Source organism: Dama dama, chromosome 9, assembly GCF_033118175.1.
Source record: "Dama dama isolate Ldn47 chromosome 9, ASM3311817v1, whole genome shotgun sequence".
NCBI classification, from domain to species: domain Eukaryota; kingdom Metazoa; phylum Chordata; class Mammalia; order Artiodactyla; family Cervidae; genus Dama; species Dama dama.
Genome location: NC_083689.1, coordinates 6,795,536 through 6,811,894, shown reverse-complemented (window position 1 = coordinate 6,811,894; position 16,359 = coordinate 6,795,536). Strand labels below are relative to the sequence as shown.

At 53.2% G+C, this 16,359-nt stretch overlaps 1 protein-coding gene across 2 annotated transcripts in view; it reads right to left on the bottom strand.

Annotated features, from left to right (window-relative positions):
* Window positions 1–509: 509 nt before the first annotated feature.
* The window catches only part of ADAMTS2 (ADAM metallopeptidase with thrombospondin type 1 motif 2), a 261,043-nt gene continuing 245,193 nt past the window's right edge, over window positions 510–16,359 (bottom strand). The window contains exons 18-23 of one of the 2 annotated variants that reach the window (XR_009694017.1): window positions 15,633–15,765; window positions 14,521–14,728; window positions 11,643–11,772; window positions 9,223–9,312; window positions 2,724–3,317; window positions 510–2,455 (exon numbers count right to left, since the gene is read on the bottom strand). Coding sequence is in view for 1 of the 2 variants with exons in the window: in XM_061149663.1 (XP_061005646.1) it covers window positions 2,860–3,317; window positions 9,223–9,312; window positions 11,643–11,772; window positions 14,521–14,728; window positions 15,633–15,765 (1,019 nt within the window). In the remaining variant the exon portion in view is untranslated. Of the gene's footprint in view, window positions 3,318–9,222; window positions 9,313–11,642; window positions 11,773–14,520; window positions 14,729–15,632; window positions 15,766–16,359 lie in introns of both variants that reach the window. The other variant, XM_061149663.1, reaches the window with a different exon arrangement.

Genomic DNA, 16,359 nt, shown 5'->3' with positions numbered 1-16,359 from the left:
TAGTTGCTTCATGGCATGTGGGATCTTCCCAGACCGGGGATTGAACCTGTGTCTCTTGCATTGGTAGGCAGATTCATTACTTCTGAGGCACCAGGGAGGTTCCCCATACTTAAACTAAAAAGTTCACTGCTGTTTTTCTGAATTTAAAATTTAACTCAACATCTAGTATTTTTTTTCCCCTGGAAACCCAATTACAGGAGAGAAGGGGTTGTAATCAGGGAGGAGGGACTGTCTGGAGATACTTCACCTCCACTTTGAACTAAAGGTTGACTTGGGAGCCTTTGGCTAAGTTATGTTTCCTGGAGAACTGACTCCATGCGGAGCCGGGAGAGGAACTGGTCCTTATGGGTGCCTCTTGCTCTTCATGGGATCCTGCCTTGGCTTACTGCATACTGGTCCCTCCAGACCTTTTGGCTTTGCAAGGGCAGCATACCCTTCCATCTGCTCAAGTTTAAGCTGGGAATGGAGGACAAGTGTAGTCAAGGTAACAAGCAAACACAGGCATGATATGCAAAAACACAGACTTTTTACTTTAATAAGTTATAAAATCAAGGAGCCAAATTTTACTCAACAGAAAACAAATGTATTGATTGCTGTCATCAGAGAGATAAAAACGCTGTGATTGAGTTCAGCACCAGAGTAACCCATGCGACAGCTGCCTGTCAGACAGGGAGTACATAGTCAAAATGCTTCATCTGATAAAGACTTTGCTATTGAGCACCATTTGTATACTCCAGACAAACAAACAAAAAATCTTAAAGTACACATGAAAGGCTTACACGTGAAATTCCATGGGTTTTCCAAAAGGAGTAGATCAGAGAGCCAGGTCCCAAAACTCTAGCATGAGTCTTCCCAGGAACATGAAGTGACTCTTGGGCCCCTCAGTGAACTTTCCAGAGCAGTGGACAAAGAGGACCTCTGAATCTCAACCTGGTGTTAGGAAACCTTGGCTCAAAGACGTCCTCTGCCTCCCCCAGGCTGCAGGAGCCTCTCTGGAAGCTCAGGACTGTTGCTAAGCCAGCTGTCCAACCGTCTCAAGCTCAGTGGAAACTTACAGTGTCTCAGATCAGGTAAACACTGCCTTCTTAGACCTCTGAGGACCATCTAGTCCAGCGAACTCTGTGGATACATGGCCCAAGGCACTGAGTATGGAATGTTGAGCCATGGCCACGTGACCTACAGCTCCCAGAGGGCATCTTTCTTCCTGCTGCGGAAGACAGATCCCCCTGGGAGTGTCCCACCTGGGGGTCTCCCCAAAGGCTTCCAGCCCCCAAGACACACAGCCCTGCTTTGCTGAGATATGAGAATGGAGTGTTCCCATCCTGTGGCTCCCAAGAAAGGTAAACTGAGAATACTCTGGCTAGGGCTAGTCCAGAGCTTCCTCAGCACTCTAGAACAGACCCAAGCAAGCACTGCCCAGGCCTTCAGTCTGTGAGTAGCACCAGTTGCCATGAATTCAGCCAATGGAGGAAAGCCGTGGGTCTATTTCCTAATAACAGAGAGGTGGGGTTGCAGAAGTGCTTCACACTACATCTTGTTAAAGAAGTGATACTAATGTTATACATTCAGAAATGTTTCCTCCAGTTTGGCTCTTAGGAGCCAGCAAGCTCCCAAGAGGGCGTGTATGAGAAAGTGTGGAGCATGGTGGCAGGGGGGAGGGAGGTAGGCTGTGTTGGGGAGACGGGGAGGCTAGTTCTCACCCATTCGATGGTTAGGCTTCATCCCAGATGTCCCCTCACTGTTTCCTACGACCTTAACCTGTCCCTTAGACCACACACAGAGATACATGCACGCACACGCACCGGTTCAGATAAAGGTATTTAGCACCTCAAAACTCAAAAAGTAAACATCGTGGTGTTATTTTGAGCCTCAGTATTTTCAACCACAGAATGGGGAATGAAACAAAAAAGAGTTTTCTAAGATCTATGACTGGTGAGAAAACCAAGTCTTTAAAACTTTCCTGGATGTGAAAAGCTTAAGAATTACATGTCAGGCTAGGCCCAGCTAAGGAGCTAATCTGCTTGGGTCCTGTAATTTCGGGAAGTTTAAGCTACATGTTCACACACACAGAAAAACAAGCCCTGACCACTCACTGGATTTTCCAGCAGAGTGCATGCCTCCCTCATCCTTCCAGTGACTTGAGGAAGCAGTGAGTCTTTCTGGGGAGCCCCAGGCCTGAGGCCAGGCGGGCCAGAGGTGACAAGCAAGGCCAAGGTTAGTGAAGAACAGAGAGGCTTCTGAGAGCCTGGGGGTACCAGCTGGTGACCACACACCCATACCACCTGCCTCACCACCTCCAGTACTGGAGTTCGCTGGGATTCATGACTCCACTGCACCCATCTTCATGACTGGTCACTTAGTAAATAAACCATCGTTTCTTCTGAGAGTCCCAGGGGTCTTGTACCTCAAACTGGAGATTGGTAGGAAATGTCCTGCGTCTCCAGCAGGGCTGTCACTACAAGGAAAAGATTCCCAATCACTGCTCAGAAATTTAGGGCAAAGGTTTTTTTTTCTCTCCCTCCTGCTGTCCCTCATTGATGGGGGGTGTAGAGCCTCCATATTCCTCTCTACCCCACACCGAACCCCAGTACAGGACTTGGAACATTTCAAGACTAGGAAACATAGGTACCAACCTAGTTGCCACACATGCTTACAATTATATATATGTGTGTGTGTGTGTGTGTGTGTATGTGTGTATAATGTAAATATACCTATATATTTACATTATCCTCCTTCTTTGTTTCCTCAAAACCTTTTGGAGTCAGGAATCTGACTTCATCTCCACAACACAGGAGTTGCCATGGAATATCTCTATAAGCAAGAAAAAAAAAAAGCTATTGATGCTATCTTTCCATTTTATTAGAACTTTCCGAGCATCTCTTTCTTCCTCATCTCATCAATGAGCTCTTGGATCCTTTGGTTTCTGGTCTTTTCGTACGGGCTCGGTCGTCGAGGGATCAGGTTGGGCGGCTGGACTTCATCTTCCAGGCCATGGATTTTGTAGGGCACATCCACAGCGTTGGTTTCTGGGTGGTCCTCGGTGGCATTGGCGCTGGAAGTATTGAGAGGTGCCTCCAGGGGTGTGCCTGGCGGAGGCTGCACCTCCATGACCAGAGTGGGCACTGGGAGGGTGGGCAGGAGCTCTTCGATGTCATTGTGCTTCCCGGAGGGCGGCTCTGCCCTGTCGTCCACATCAGTGAGGTTGTCGTGCAGGGTGCAGGACTTGCAGCAGAGCTTATTGTAGCCTGGGATGGAGCAATAGCGAGACAAGACTTCCATCCTACAGAACACTGACTTGTCACCTTGGCAGCGGCCCTCTGAAAGAGAAAAGTGGGACAAATAACCAAAGGACGGAGAAGGGGGACCTCATTCCCCCGCAGGAAGCAGTTTGCTGGAGGAGGCATTTAAAAGAGCCCAGAGACAGCGCAGAGGCAAGCGAGCTCACACAGAAACTCTGTGTGGTTTAGACACGGGGGAGCCCTTGGGCAGGGCGGCATCCGAGCACCCCCGCCCTGGAGCGGTGGTGTCACGCTAGCTGCGAGTAATGCTCCCCTCCTCCAAGCAGGCCCCAGCTGAGTCCAGATGTCTCAGTATCTCTCAAAGTTGGAGACAGAAATGAGGTCTGTCTGTTCTTAAGGAGTGATTCCAAGCCCAAAGAATTGGGCTTTGTCAGATCTTCACATGTGAGATCCCAGTGGTAACCTCAGTGACGTTCTGTGGCACTCTATTTATAATTAGAGTTTGACTCTATTTATAATTGTCTTTAACCTGTAACTATAACAAAATTAAACCTGGAAGAACCAGTTGCTAACACCCAAGAAAGCAAATCCCAGAGCCTCGGTCATAGCCTCGCCACACTCCTCCACATCTTGTTTCCGCCTTCATCCAACCCCCCCAGATGAGCTTTGCTTCCGAAAAGTGCCTAAATAAAAATTAAAAGTCATCCAGACTTGTCTGGGAGTTCTTCCACCTGCCTCAACTTATGTGACACCCTGTGTCCTGCCCCTGCTTCATCCACCACACGGCTCTGCCACAGCTGGGCTTCTGGTCATTTTCCAAAGTGCTCCAGAACACGATGCCTTCACACAGGCCAATCCAGCCTTACATGTAGATCCAGCCCAGCATATCTGCCCCTTTCTTTCCCACCCAAGATCTGCTCATCCTTGTTCTTGCGCGTGGAGAGCCCTGGCTCTGCAGAGGCCACTGTTGTCTCTCTCTTTTCCTCTTTCCTCACGGCTATCTCCTTCTCGGCCTAGCTCCAACCTTGTCTGCAGCTGTATTAATAAGACCCATTCATCTCCTCTTGTTCTCAGCCTCTGTCTTCTTCCCAAATTTCTACCCGCTTCCCTTTCCGCTAACACCTAATTCCACACATAAATTAGGCGTTATTGAGATGATTTACAAAAATTCATTCAACATAAAAGAATAAGCCATTTAACAATATAACAAGGGATATTTGATCCATCATGAATTCCTAATCACTGACCTCAATGGGCCCCACTTTCCAACTATGTTCCCTGCTCAGCCACTCTCTATTCTTTGTAATGGGCATTTCAGACTTTTCCCATCTGCTGTGCCCTCCTATCCCCTCCGTCTCCATAGGGCAGATGACATCTCCTACTGAAAGGAAGAAAAGAGGGGAGATGGGAAGGTAGGAAGGAAGGAAGGGGTAGCCACTGGTGGGAACCCCATCTGACATAGTTACTCTTTGTACTAACGCAGGGCATGTTCTACATCTACATGTAAAGCTGCACTAACTCATTGAGATTCCCTGCAGTAACAGACAGGCAGGCCCTCTCCCACATGAAAGCCAGTGGTTCTGACATCTGCCCTCTGCACGGCCATTGCTTCAGCTTATAATCTCACTTTACAGGCTGGCAACCCACTTACTTGGACAACAACCTCAAACTCTTAGATACAACTGCCTACTAGACACCCCTCAATTTCTGTGGTCCCAAAAGTAGACCCCTCATGTCTAGCCCAAGTCCATGGCCTCCACTGGCATCATCCATCTCAGAGAATGGTCCCTCATGCACACAAGCCAGACCCCGGGAATCCCCTGTCCGGTCATCTCCAAGTCCATCAGGATTTCCCCTGATGCTGTTGATATATCCACGTTCCCCTCTCTCCTGCCTCCACTGAGCCAAGATACCTTGCCTCTTGGCTGCACTGTGGTAAGAGCTTCCTTTCTGCCTGTCTCCATTCTCCCTCCTTCCTATCTAGTTACCCTGCTGCGTGTTCTTCAGCTGGAGATATGAATACATCACAGTCCAGATTGAAGCTCCTGGAATGCCCCTCCATTGTTTCAGGATGAGGACCTGTCTCCTCCACCTGTCCAGTCTCACTCAGGCCTTGATTGCCTTGCTGTGCAGACTGCTCCCTGTGGCTGCAGGGCCTTTGCACATGCCATGTCTCTTCTTCCTCTCATCCTCCAGGCTCAGCTGAAACACGTCTTCCTCAGTCAAGCACTGCCTGACCTCCCTTGGAGGTGACATCCCATAATATGTGGTCTAGTGGTGCCGTGGGTCTCCCCTTCCCAGCGTTCCTTCCCAGCTACCAAGTCCACATTTAGTTGTCGGGTAAGGTAACTAATGCCTGACATTTTCATTATCCTGAAAGCTACAAAGGGCAGAGCCCAAAGCTGTATCCGGATGTCCCTTTATCCCAGAGCCTAGAACAGAGAATCAAAGAATACGTAAGTGTTCAACGTGAATAAGACAGATGTGAATGACTAAGCAAGTCCAAAACAAGGAATTCATGGATGTTAGAATAGCAATGCTACAGGCAAGAACAGACAGAGGCATATATCATCAGAGAGGGACCCAACCTTGACCCTGGGCGTCTAAGTGGCTGAAACAAGGAGGAAGCATGACTGGGCAAGGGCTGACGACATGAAGAGGTAGGGACAGATGGGCTGCTTAGGAAAAGCCCCGGTCCTCTTCATCCTGAGATGGAGAAACAGGCCAACATGTGGAGGGGGAAGGCAGATGGCCTTGCACAGAGGGCCAATTCCAGAAATCAAACTGAAAAGATCCTGAAATGTGGCTTTCAGGGTTTTAAAACCTTGGATAAAGTTTTGCATAAATATTCAAGATCTGAGACAGATGAAGTCAGAACAGTCCTGTTTGAAGCTGGGTGGAGCATGCTCAGAGCCTCTGCTCCCCTCCTCCCTCCTGGCCCCTTTATCCCCCCTGGCAGCCACTGAGGGAGGCACATGAAAACCATGCCCACAGCCCTCAGGGAGACACGGGGGGCTTTGGTAATACTAGGTGTGGCATCTCCCCCAGGCACTGGGGCAGGGAGGTCTCAACAAGGATGGAGCAGGCCTGGCCATGCTGCTGGGACTGGGCACCCCCACCCCAGAGATGCCCTCTCCTATCACCTGTGCTGCCTCCTTCACACAATAACAAGACTGGCATTAAGCATCTCTCTCACTTGTCTCCCACCAGGCAGGGATCCTGAGAAGCCGGTGTCATGTCAGTCTAGGGTAGGGGTCTGCCAAGCACACATGTTGGCAAGTCGGTCCCTCCACCTGGTTTTGTAAACAGGGTTTTATTGGCGCAGTCCTGCTGGTGGCCTGCCTGCAGCTCTAGACAGGGTGCCCTCAGCAGGGATTTCTCCTGACCTGTCTGGGCAAGGAGACTTACTGGACCAGCTCATCAGACACAGTTGTCTTGGTCTCCTGTCTCTTGAGCTGGGAGTCTTTCAATGATCAGAGCTCTGGGCAGGCTGACCTCAGTCATGGCCACTGTGACCCCCACCCAAAGGCTGCGCCCTAGCACCCTGTGTCCTAACGCCCATCTGCACAGTGCTGGGTGGCCATCCTTTCTCATGAACTCCCTCCGCCCTGGAATAGGACCCCTTCGTGGGAAAGGGAAGGAGAGATGCCCAGATTAGGAGGTCCCATGTTGGACCTTGACATGCTGCGTGGTCCTTGTCGGCAAGGGAAGTGGACACACAGGCCCTGTGGCTCCTGAGGGCAGGCCGTGGGAGGCAAGGCAGGCATTGCTGGGCACACACCTGTGTGACTGCTGCAGGCCAGGAGCTCAGAGCTACAGCTGCCTTGTCCTTCTCCAGCCTAGACTCTCTGGAGGCTGGCCTAGCCCCCGAGTTGTGCCAGGAGCCAGGGCAGTGGCCTGGTGGTGGCTCAGGGCACAGTGACCTGGACATTGTCTCCACTAGTAAACACACATTCCCATTCCACAGGCTCAGATCCCAAAGATGGGCCCTGTTCCCAAACAGGGAGACCTTATCTACAAGAGAGAACCGAGGTGTTCCTGCAAGGTGCCTGTTAGCACTAAAGGTTCAAAACTCAAATCATGGTGGTGTGTCTCCATGGGCTGCTATCATATTTTGAAGAATTCCTGGGGATGGGGCATAGGCCTGGGGGCGGGGGCCCTCAGCATCTATGTTGAGCTGGGTAGGGGGGACAGGAAAGTCACTGGAATCAGAAACTGAGGAATGATGTACCAGAACGGCACCTGCAGCTCTACAGCGCCGTCGGTCACAGAGGTGAAAAGAAGGAGGCAGCGGTGTGCCAGACCCAAGCATCCAGTTTCACTGAACTTTTATTGAGTTTATTTGTGGGATGCATGACAGGAAGTCTTTCCACTGTTAGTAAAAGGTCATTTTCACAGTCACTTTGGCACACACTAACGTTGTCTCATAAAAAAACCAGAAAAGCAACGACAATGGAACCTATATAATACGTCATTAGATACATACAAAACACTAATAAAATATCCCTGATGAACCAAAGTGCATATAGACAGAGAGCACAATGCCCAGGACTGTATTGCACCTTCCCAGAGTCACGCGTGTCACTCGCATCAGCTAAGTCAAAGTTGGAAGTTAACAGTCGTGAGAATTAGTATGTTTACACCGCATATTTACATAACAGTAACTAGTGCCAAGGGAGAGCTGGACGCTGTCCAGCGGGGATGCTATGAAGAGGGGACGGGGCTGGGGCAGGAGGGGAGTGACCGGCTGGGCTGCGGCACTGGTCACACCAGGGGCCAGGCCAGTCGCCCTCTGGTGTAAGGCAGTGCCTGCGGCAGGGTGCTCAGGGGCTCCAACAACAGTCAGCGCCAAAGGGCCTCAGCGGGTCTCCTTTCCAAGGAGGTGATCCTGCGCCTGGGGCCCCACACAGGCTGGGCCTCCTGGACTCCTGGACTCAGCCAGGCCTCCTGGACTGAGAAGTCTTATCCTTGGCCAAAGGTGGGTGAGCCGGCCGCCTGCCTCTAGATTGCACTGCCTGCCTCCTGCCTGGGTCGTGTCTCCCCTCTGAAGCTGGAGCTAGCAGCCAATTCTGTTACCTTTCAACTTTAAGGCATCTTCTACATAGTTTTATCTAAGCAAAAAAGCAATAAAAATTGAGGTAATTCTGTAGTTGTTCACACGGGTAGGCGGCCACATCCACGTGAGACAGCCTTGAGCTCTCACTCTCCCGCCCCTGTGCATGGGGCCATGTGCACACGATGAGAAAGGCCATTGGAGCAAATGGACAGAGAATGGAAGTGGTGGTGTGTCCTGACGTCCCACTGCAGGGACACATTCCCTGCCTCCTCCGCTTGACCTGAACCCCCAAGAGGGGCCGGGCATGGGGGCCAAGGGTTGTGTGAGCTGGACACAAAGGCCACAGGAAGCAGGCCACGGTCACACGAGTCGGGAGGATACACTGGGCACAGGGTCAGCAGCAGCAGCAACAGCAGAGGAGGCTGGGGAGCCCCTGGCACCCTCACTGCTGGACACGGGCCGGGCGCCAGGCTGGTGACGCACAGCTGCACGCCCGAGACCCCTCTGGGTTCCCTCGCTGGGAGGCGGCGTTTGAAAGGGGGCCGGTGGGCGCCCCCTCAACTTCCAACCTGCAGCTCCAGCCTGGAGGGCTGCGGCCCCGTGAGGCGGTCACAGAGTGGTCACATTCACACTTGGGCCTCTGGCCCCTCCAGCACCACGACAGATCTTTGCCCCTTTAAAAGCCGTCACCACCAGATCCTGGCACCCCCACAAGAGGCCGTGCCTCTGCAGGACTGGCCCTCCCGGCCAGGCGGCTCCAAGGAGACAGCCGAGCACAGATGCCCGGAGAAACAGATTCCACCAGCAGAGCTCAGAAGAGTCAGGGGAGCTTTCCATAGACAGAGAGGAGGGGCGCCCACGGCAAGCTCCACAAGGCGCAGGGCATGCACTGGAGGGCAGAGACAGAGTTATAAACGGGCCGGTTACTTGACGAGGTCTCCTGGGCTGGCGCGTCGGGGTCCGGTCGGGACAGCCACTGCACCACGTAGCTCTTCTTGGAGGGGTCAGAGGTGTTTCCTAGAGGGAAAAGACAGGCACCTGAGGCCGCCGGGGTACCGGGTCTGGGCCTCCAACCCACCCACCCCAGGCAGGAGGGCTCCGCGGACTCTGGTGTCCCAGGGGCAGACGGGCCCTAGTCAGCCTCTAGGCCCAACTCCTGCCCCTCCTACACCAAGCATCTTGGGCCTCAGCCACACAGGGTCGCTCCCCACACAGGCCCCACCAACACCACCTGATCTTGAGAAGTGCCGGGAACAAGAGATCCTGGCTCTGCACTCCTCTCGGCTGGGACAGACACACCTAGGGCTCCCTGGTCTGTAGCAGGGACTCCTGACTGGGTCTATGTCATGAACTGTCGTGGGGACCAAGAGAGGCGATGTGTGTCCAGCCCTCAGCTAGGCACCCGTGCGGTCAGTGTTCTGGCGGCTCTCCTCTCAGGGCATTAAGCACCCTCTGCACTCACACAGGTAACCCTACTCACAAGGGCACCCTTACTCACACAGGTAACCCTACTCACATGGGCACCCTTACTCACACAGGTACCCTTACTCACACAGGTAACCCTCCTCACAAGGGCACCCTTACTCACACGGGGATCCTTACTCACACAGGTAACTCTACTCACAAGGGCACCCTTACTCACACGGGGACCCTTACTCACACAGGTAACCCTACTCACAAGGGCACCCTTACTCACATGGGGATCCTTACTCACACAGGTAACCCTACTCACATGGGCACCCTTACTCACACGGGGACCCTTACTCACACAGGTAACTCTACTCACAAGGGCACCCTTACTCACACGGGGACCCTTACTCACACAGGTAACCCTACTCACAAGGGCACCCTTACTCACACGGGGATCCTTACTCACACAGGTAACTCTACTCACAAGGGCACCCTTACTCACACGGGGACCCTTACTCACACAGGTAACCCTACTCACATGGGCACCCTTACTCACACGGGGACCCTTACTCACACAGGTAACCCTACTCACATGGGCACCCTTACTCACACAGGTACCCTTACTCACACAGGTAACCCTACTCACAAGGGCACCCTTACTCACACGGGGATCCTTACTCACACAGGTAACTCTACTCACAAGGGCACCCTTACTCACACGGGGACCCTTACTCACACAGGTAACTCTACTCACAAGGGCACCCTTACTCACACGGGGATCCTTACTCACACAGGTAACCCTACTCACATGGGCACCCTTACTCACACGGGGACCCTTACTCACACAGGTAACCCTACTCACATGGGCACCCTTACTCACACAGGTACTCTTACTCACACAGGTAACCCTACTCACATGGGCACCCTTACTCACACGGGGACCCTTACTCACACAGGTAACCCTACTCACATGGGCACCCTTACTCACACAGGTACCCTTACTCACACAGGTAACCCTACTCACAAGGGCACCCTTACTCACACGGGGATCCTTACTCACACAGGTAACTCTACTCACAAGGGCACCCTTACTCACACGGGGACCCTTACTCACACAGGTAACCCTACTCACAAGGGCACCCTTACTCACACGGGGACCCTTACTCACACAGGTAACCCTACTCACATGGGCACCCTTACTCACATGGGTAACCCTACTCACATGGGCACCCTTACTCACATGGGTAACCCTACTCACATGGGCACCCTTACTCACACAGGTACCCTTACTCACACAGGTAACCCTACTCACAAGGGCACCCTTACTCACACGGGGACCCTTACTCACACAGGTAACCCTACTCACAAGGGCACCCTTACTCACACGGGGACCCTTACTCACACAGGTAACTCTACTCACAAGGGCACCCTTACTCACATGGGGACCCTTACTCACACAGGTACCCTTACTCACACAGGTAACCCTACTCACACAGATACCCCCTTCTCACACGGGTACCCCCTTCTCATACGGGTACCCTCTTTACTCACACGGGTACCCTCTATACTCACATGGGTACCCCTACTCATATGAGTACCCCCTACTCACATAGGTACCCCCTGCTTAGACAGGAGTGGACTGAGCCCTGATGTGTAGTCACCATGAATCTGGTTTCTCTCCCAGACCAAAAGGGAGTGCCAGGAAGGCAGGGGTGGGCTGAGTCCAGGCCATCCTTCAGTAGGGCCTGGCCTGGAGATGAGCATGGCAAATGCCAGCTCCTTTCATTTCCTGCCGGGGAAAGGTCCCAGACCGGGCCTGGGTGGCCTTGGCTTCTCCCTCAGGTTCACAGATGCTCTATTTGGCCTCTAGTTGTGGGAAGAGCTTCATTTGCCTGGGCTACCCGCCTGCCCAGACCTGCTGCATGCAGAGGGCTTACGGGGACAGGGGCCAAGCCTGCAGATCCTTGCCGTCTCAGGCCGCTCCTCCCGGCAGACCCCGAAGCTGTCGTCCGCAGTTCGGCAGAGCACCGGCCGTTCCTGGGTGCCATTTCCACAGGTTACCGAGCACTGCAGACAGAGAGTACCAGTCAGGGCCCACCTCCCACACCAGGCTTGGTCTGCAAGGGTTCCCCAAGAGGGTGACCCCACAACACTTGGGAGATGGAGAGGGAAGAGGGGAGAGTGTGAACTAGAGGTCTGCCCGGCCTTGCCCTCACCTCTGGAAGCTGCCTCAGGCTCTTGGGCTCTGAAGTGAGCTGGAGAGAAAAAATATGCAGGGCCAAGGAGAGCCCGGCACTTCCCTTCTCCGTCTAGAGGGACCGAGGCCCGCAGAAACGGCCATGCGCTGGGGACCACCGGGAAACCTCTGCCTGTGTGCAGGTGTTGGCAGAGGGCCTCCCCCTTCCAGACACAGAGCTCTGTACCACCAGCACCCGCACCGCCCCCTCCAGTCTCTGGCCCAGGAAAGCTCTGCCCGAGGGCAGGAGGCATTGGCAGAGGATGCTCCCTCCCTGTGGACACAGAGCTCTGTGCCACTAGCACCCACACCGCCCCCTCCAGTCTCTGGCCCCCTTGGCGTCACCGCACTGGGAGGGGCCAGAAGAGGCTGTCATGCCCAGACTCCTGGCTCTGCTCACAGCTCAGCCCAGCCGAGCCAAAGGATGATTCTCAAGTCCTTACCTCATGTGTGAGAAAGGCCTGACTCAGCAGACGGGGTTGCTTGAACCTACCCAGTTCCAAGAAAGGCCTGTTTTCAGGACTGGCCTGATCAACTCCTGGGAACCAAGTTCATGGAACGGTCTGTCTGGTAAGAGCATACCTGTGTGCCTGAGGCCCTGAATCTGGCTGCACCAACGTGTTTGGTTGGTTTACACCAAGAATATGATTTGTGGTGAGCATCTGCTTTCCTTCTGGGGTCCGGGGCTTCAGCAATGGATGTCAGTCATGCAGGCGCCCTATGCTTCCATGCATGATCCCCAGTGAAAACCGTGGACCCTGGATGCTTGTGCCAGGTTTCCTCCAGACCTCACCCAAGTGCTTTTTCCCTTTGCTGATTCTATTCTGTACGTGAACCATGAACTCCCAGAGCTAAAGTTGGATTTAGAAAAGGCAGAGGAACCAGAGATCAAATTACCAACATCTGTTGGATCATAGAAAAAGAAAGAGAGTTCCAGAAAAACATCTACTACCGTTTCATCGACTATACTAAAGCCTTTGACTATGTGGATCACAACAATCTGTGGAAAATTCTTAAAGAGATGGGAATACCAGGCCATCTCACCTGCCTCCTGAGGAACCTGTGTGCAGGTCAAGAAGCAAGAGTTAGAACCAGACATGGAACAAGAGACTGGTTCCTAACTGGGAAAGGAGTATGTTAAGGCTGTATATTGTCAGTCTGCTTATTTAACTTATATGCAAAGTACATCATGTGAAATGCTGGGCTAGATAAAGCAAAAGCTGAACCAGATTGTCAGGAGAAACATCAATAACCTCAGATATGCAGATGACACCACCCTAATGGCAGAAAGCGAAGACGAACTTAAGAGCCTCTTGATGAAGTGAAAGAAGAGAGTGAAAAAGCTGGCTTAAAACTCAACACTCAAAAAATGAAGATCATGGCATCTGGTCCCACCACTTCTTGGCAAATAGATAGGGAAACAATGGAAACAGTGACAGACTTTATTTTCTTGGACTCCAAAATCATTGCAGATGGTGACTGCAACCATCAAATGAAAAGATGCTTGCTCCTTGGAAGAAAAGCTACGACCAACCTAGACATTGTATTAAAAAGAAGAGACATTACTTTGCCGACAAGGGTCCTTCTAGTTAAAGCTATGGCTTTTCCGGTAGTCATGTACAGATGTGAGAGTTGGATTATAAAGAAAACTGAGCGCCAAAGAATTGATGCTTTTGAACTGTGTTGCTGGAGAAGACTCTTGAGAGTCCCCTGGACTTCAAGGAGATCGAACCAGTCAATCCTAAAGGAAATCAACCCTGAATATTCGTTAGAAGGACTGATACTGAAGCTCCAATACTTTGGCCACCTGAGGCAAAGAGCCTACTCATTAGAAAAGACCTTGATGCTCGGAAAGATTGAAGGCAGGCGGAGAAGGGGACAATAGAGGACAAGATGGTTGGATGGCATCACTGACTCAATAGACATGAGTTTGAGCAAGCTCCAGGAGCTGGTGATGGACAAGGAAGCCTGGCGTGCTGCGGTCTGTGGGGTTGCAAAGAGTCGGACACAACTAAGCGACTGAACAACAACAAAACTTTCATTGTAATAAAGCAAAACCATGACTATAGCAACTTCCATGGGGATCTTTGAGCCGAAAGCTGGTCTTGGCAACCCCTGACCCACCAGGCGTGTGAGCCGGATGTCAGTGCTCACATCAGCTCAGCCTTGCCCCCAGAACTCTCTTCCAGCCCCTGAGACTATCCTCACTATTTTTTTCAGCCAGATCTAAGCCCTCCTTATGTCTCCTCTTGCAAGTCTGGTTGGCCTTTTAGCCACACTTCTGCCCCCAGAGACAAAAGCCCAGCCCTCCTTTTGTATCTTGGAGCCCAGGCTGCCCCTAGTCTTCTGGAGGTCCAGTCCCCCATAGCACATGGGAGCCTCTGCCCTGCAGAGTAAAGATACACATTCCTCTGAGTTTCACACAGAACACTAGCCAGGGAAGCATGGGTGCCCTGAGACCCACAGGATGTGGCCTAGGGCAAGAACAGCATCCAGGCCAAGGTGGATAACCCTGGCCCCTTCAGTCCCACCCAAGCCTGGCTTCGGGGCTGAGGACGTGGGGCCGGGGAGCTGCTCACCTGGGACCAGGACCCAGCGCGCCACCGCCCGGGGCACAGCTCGCGGTTGCAGGCCCGGCGGCCCTCGGGTCGCGCGTCATTGCAGTGCTTCGTGTGCACGGAGCGCGTGGTGTTGTTGTGCAGGGGCTGTACACAGCGCACGGAGCGAGCCTGCATGCCTGTCCGCCCACAGCTCCGACTGCACGGCTCCCACTCGCCCGTGACCCACCTGCCAGGGCACACAGCGCACAGTCAGCCCCCGGAGAAGCCCCGGCGGACGGGGGCAAGGCAGCCTGTTCCTCCAGGCGCATCTTCCCTGCATCAGGAAGGTGCCCTGAGACCAGCTGCACCCCTGCCTGAGGTCCTGCAGACCACGAACCCCAAGCGTGCCCACTGCTGGGAGACCCTGGTTTGGGGGGAGCCTTTGTCCTTTCTTAGCCTCCTGACTCTGACCTCACCAACCTTTCTGGGCAGCAGCATGGATGCCCTCAGCACCTGTCCTCAAAGGGCACCCACCTGCCGATTTACCCACCATCTTCCCTGCTTGGGGCCCTGCAAAAGGAACCTGGGCCCAGAAATGCAGCCCCATCAAATTCCGGGTCTGGAGGGTCAAGGCTGCAGCCCCTGGGATGAGCTGTGAGGGAAACATCTACCACCGGGCCAGAAGCAAGCCCGACACCCTCAGAGCCTGTTTCCCCATCTGAGCATTAGAACTTATTGTCATTTCTAGCATCCCAGGTGGCCCTGATGGTTAAGAACCTGCCTGCCAGTGCAGGAGACGCAGGTTCAATCCCTGGGTTGGGAAGATCCCCTGGAGAAGGAAATGGCAACGCACTCCAGTATTCTTGCCTGGAAAATTCCACGGACAGAGGAACTTGGTGGGCTACAGTCCATGGGGTCACAAAGATGCACATTACTGTTTCCTTCTAGCAAGTCTGAAGGAGGAGGCCACTGCACAGGCTGAAACACCTTAGACTCCATAGAACATGTTGAGTGAGAAAGACTCAAACGTCTCAGGGCCTGTGGGGCCCAGAGCCACCCAGAAACCAGATCCTGCGCCACCCCCCACAGGAGCCCCAGGACACTTCCTCCTCCTCTAGCGGGGCTGGGGGCCAGACAGCCCCGGCACTCACACGGGCTGGGAGCACTCCTGTGGGTTGCAGGTCCGGCGGATGGCCTTGGGCTTTGAGACGGAGTCGCAGAAGCCTCGGTGCACCATCTTGTGGTCCAGCCTCCGGCGGCAGCCATACTTGGTGAATTGGGACCCTGAAGATGAGAGCTTGAGGGGGCTCAATGGGACAGTATGGGCCCTCCAGCAGGTGTGGAGGGGCGGCTCCTCAGGCCACTTCAGCCCTGTTCTCCCTGTCCTGCTAATGGGGCGCGGGTGGGGCAGGTTTGGACGAGTCCAGCCTGGTGCCCGCCCAGCACCCCAGGCCAAGTGAGGGTGCCAGGCCAGGGAGAGCAGCCTCCTGGGTGGCTTCCTGGGGCAGGAGGGAAGGTTCTAGTCCCTCTCCCAGCATTTAGTCATTTACTATACCTTGGATTAACATGCACTGAGAACCTCACTAAACATGGAACACAGCCTGCAAGGCTCCTTCAGCCAGTCTAGTGTAGCAGTTCTCAGCTGGTGGAGATTTTGTTCCTGGGGACATCTGGCAATGTCTGGGACACTTAGTTGTCACAACTGGAAAGGAGATGCCACCAGCATTGAACAGGGAGGGGCTGGGGATGCCACTCAGCATTCTACAATCATGGGACAATCCCCATAACAGACAACTATAGAGCCCAAAATGCCAACTGGGGTAAGTCTCAAAATCTCAGCCTAGTGCGTTAGACATGAGAGAATATGACTGGGCAGCC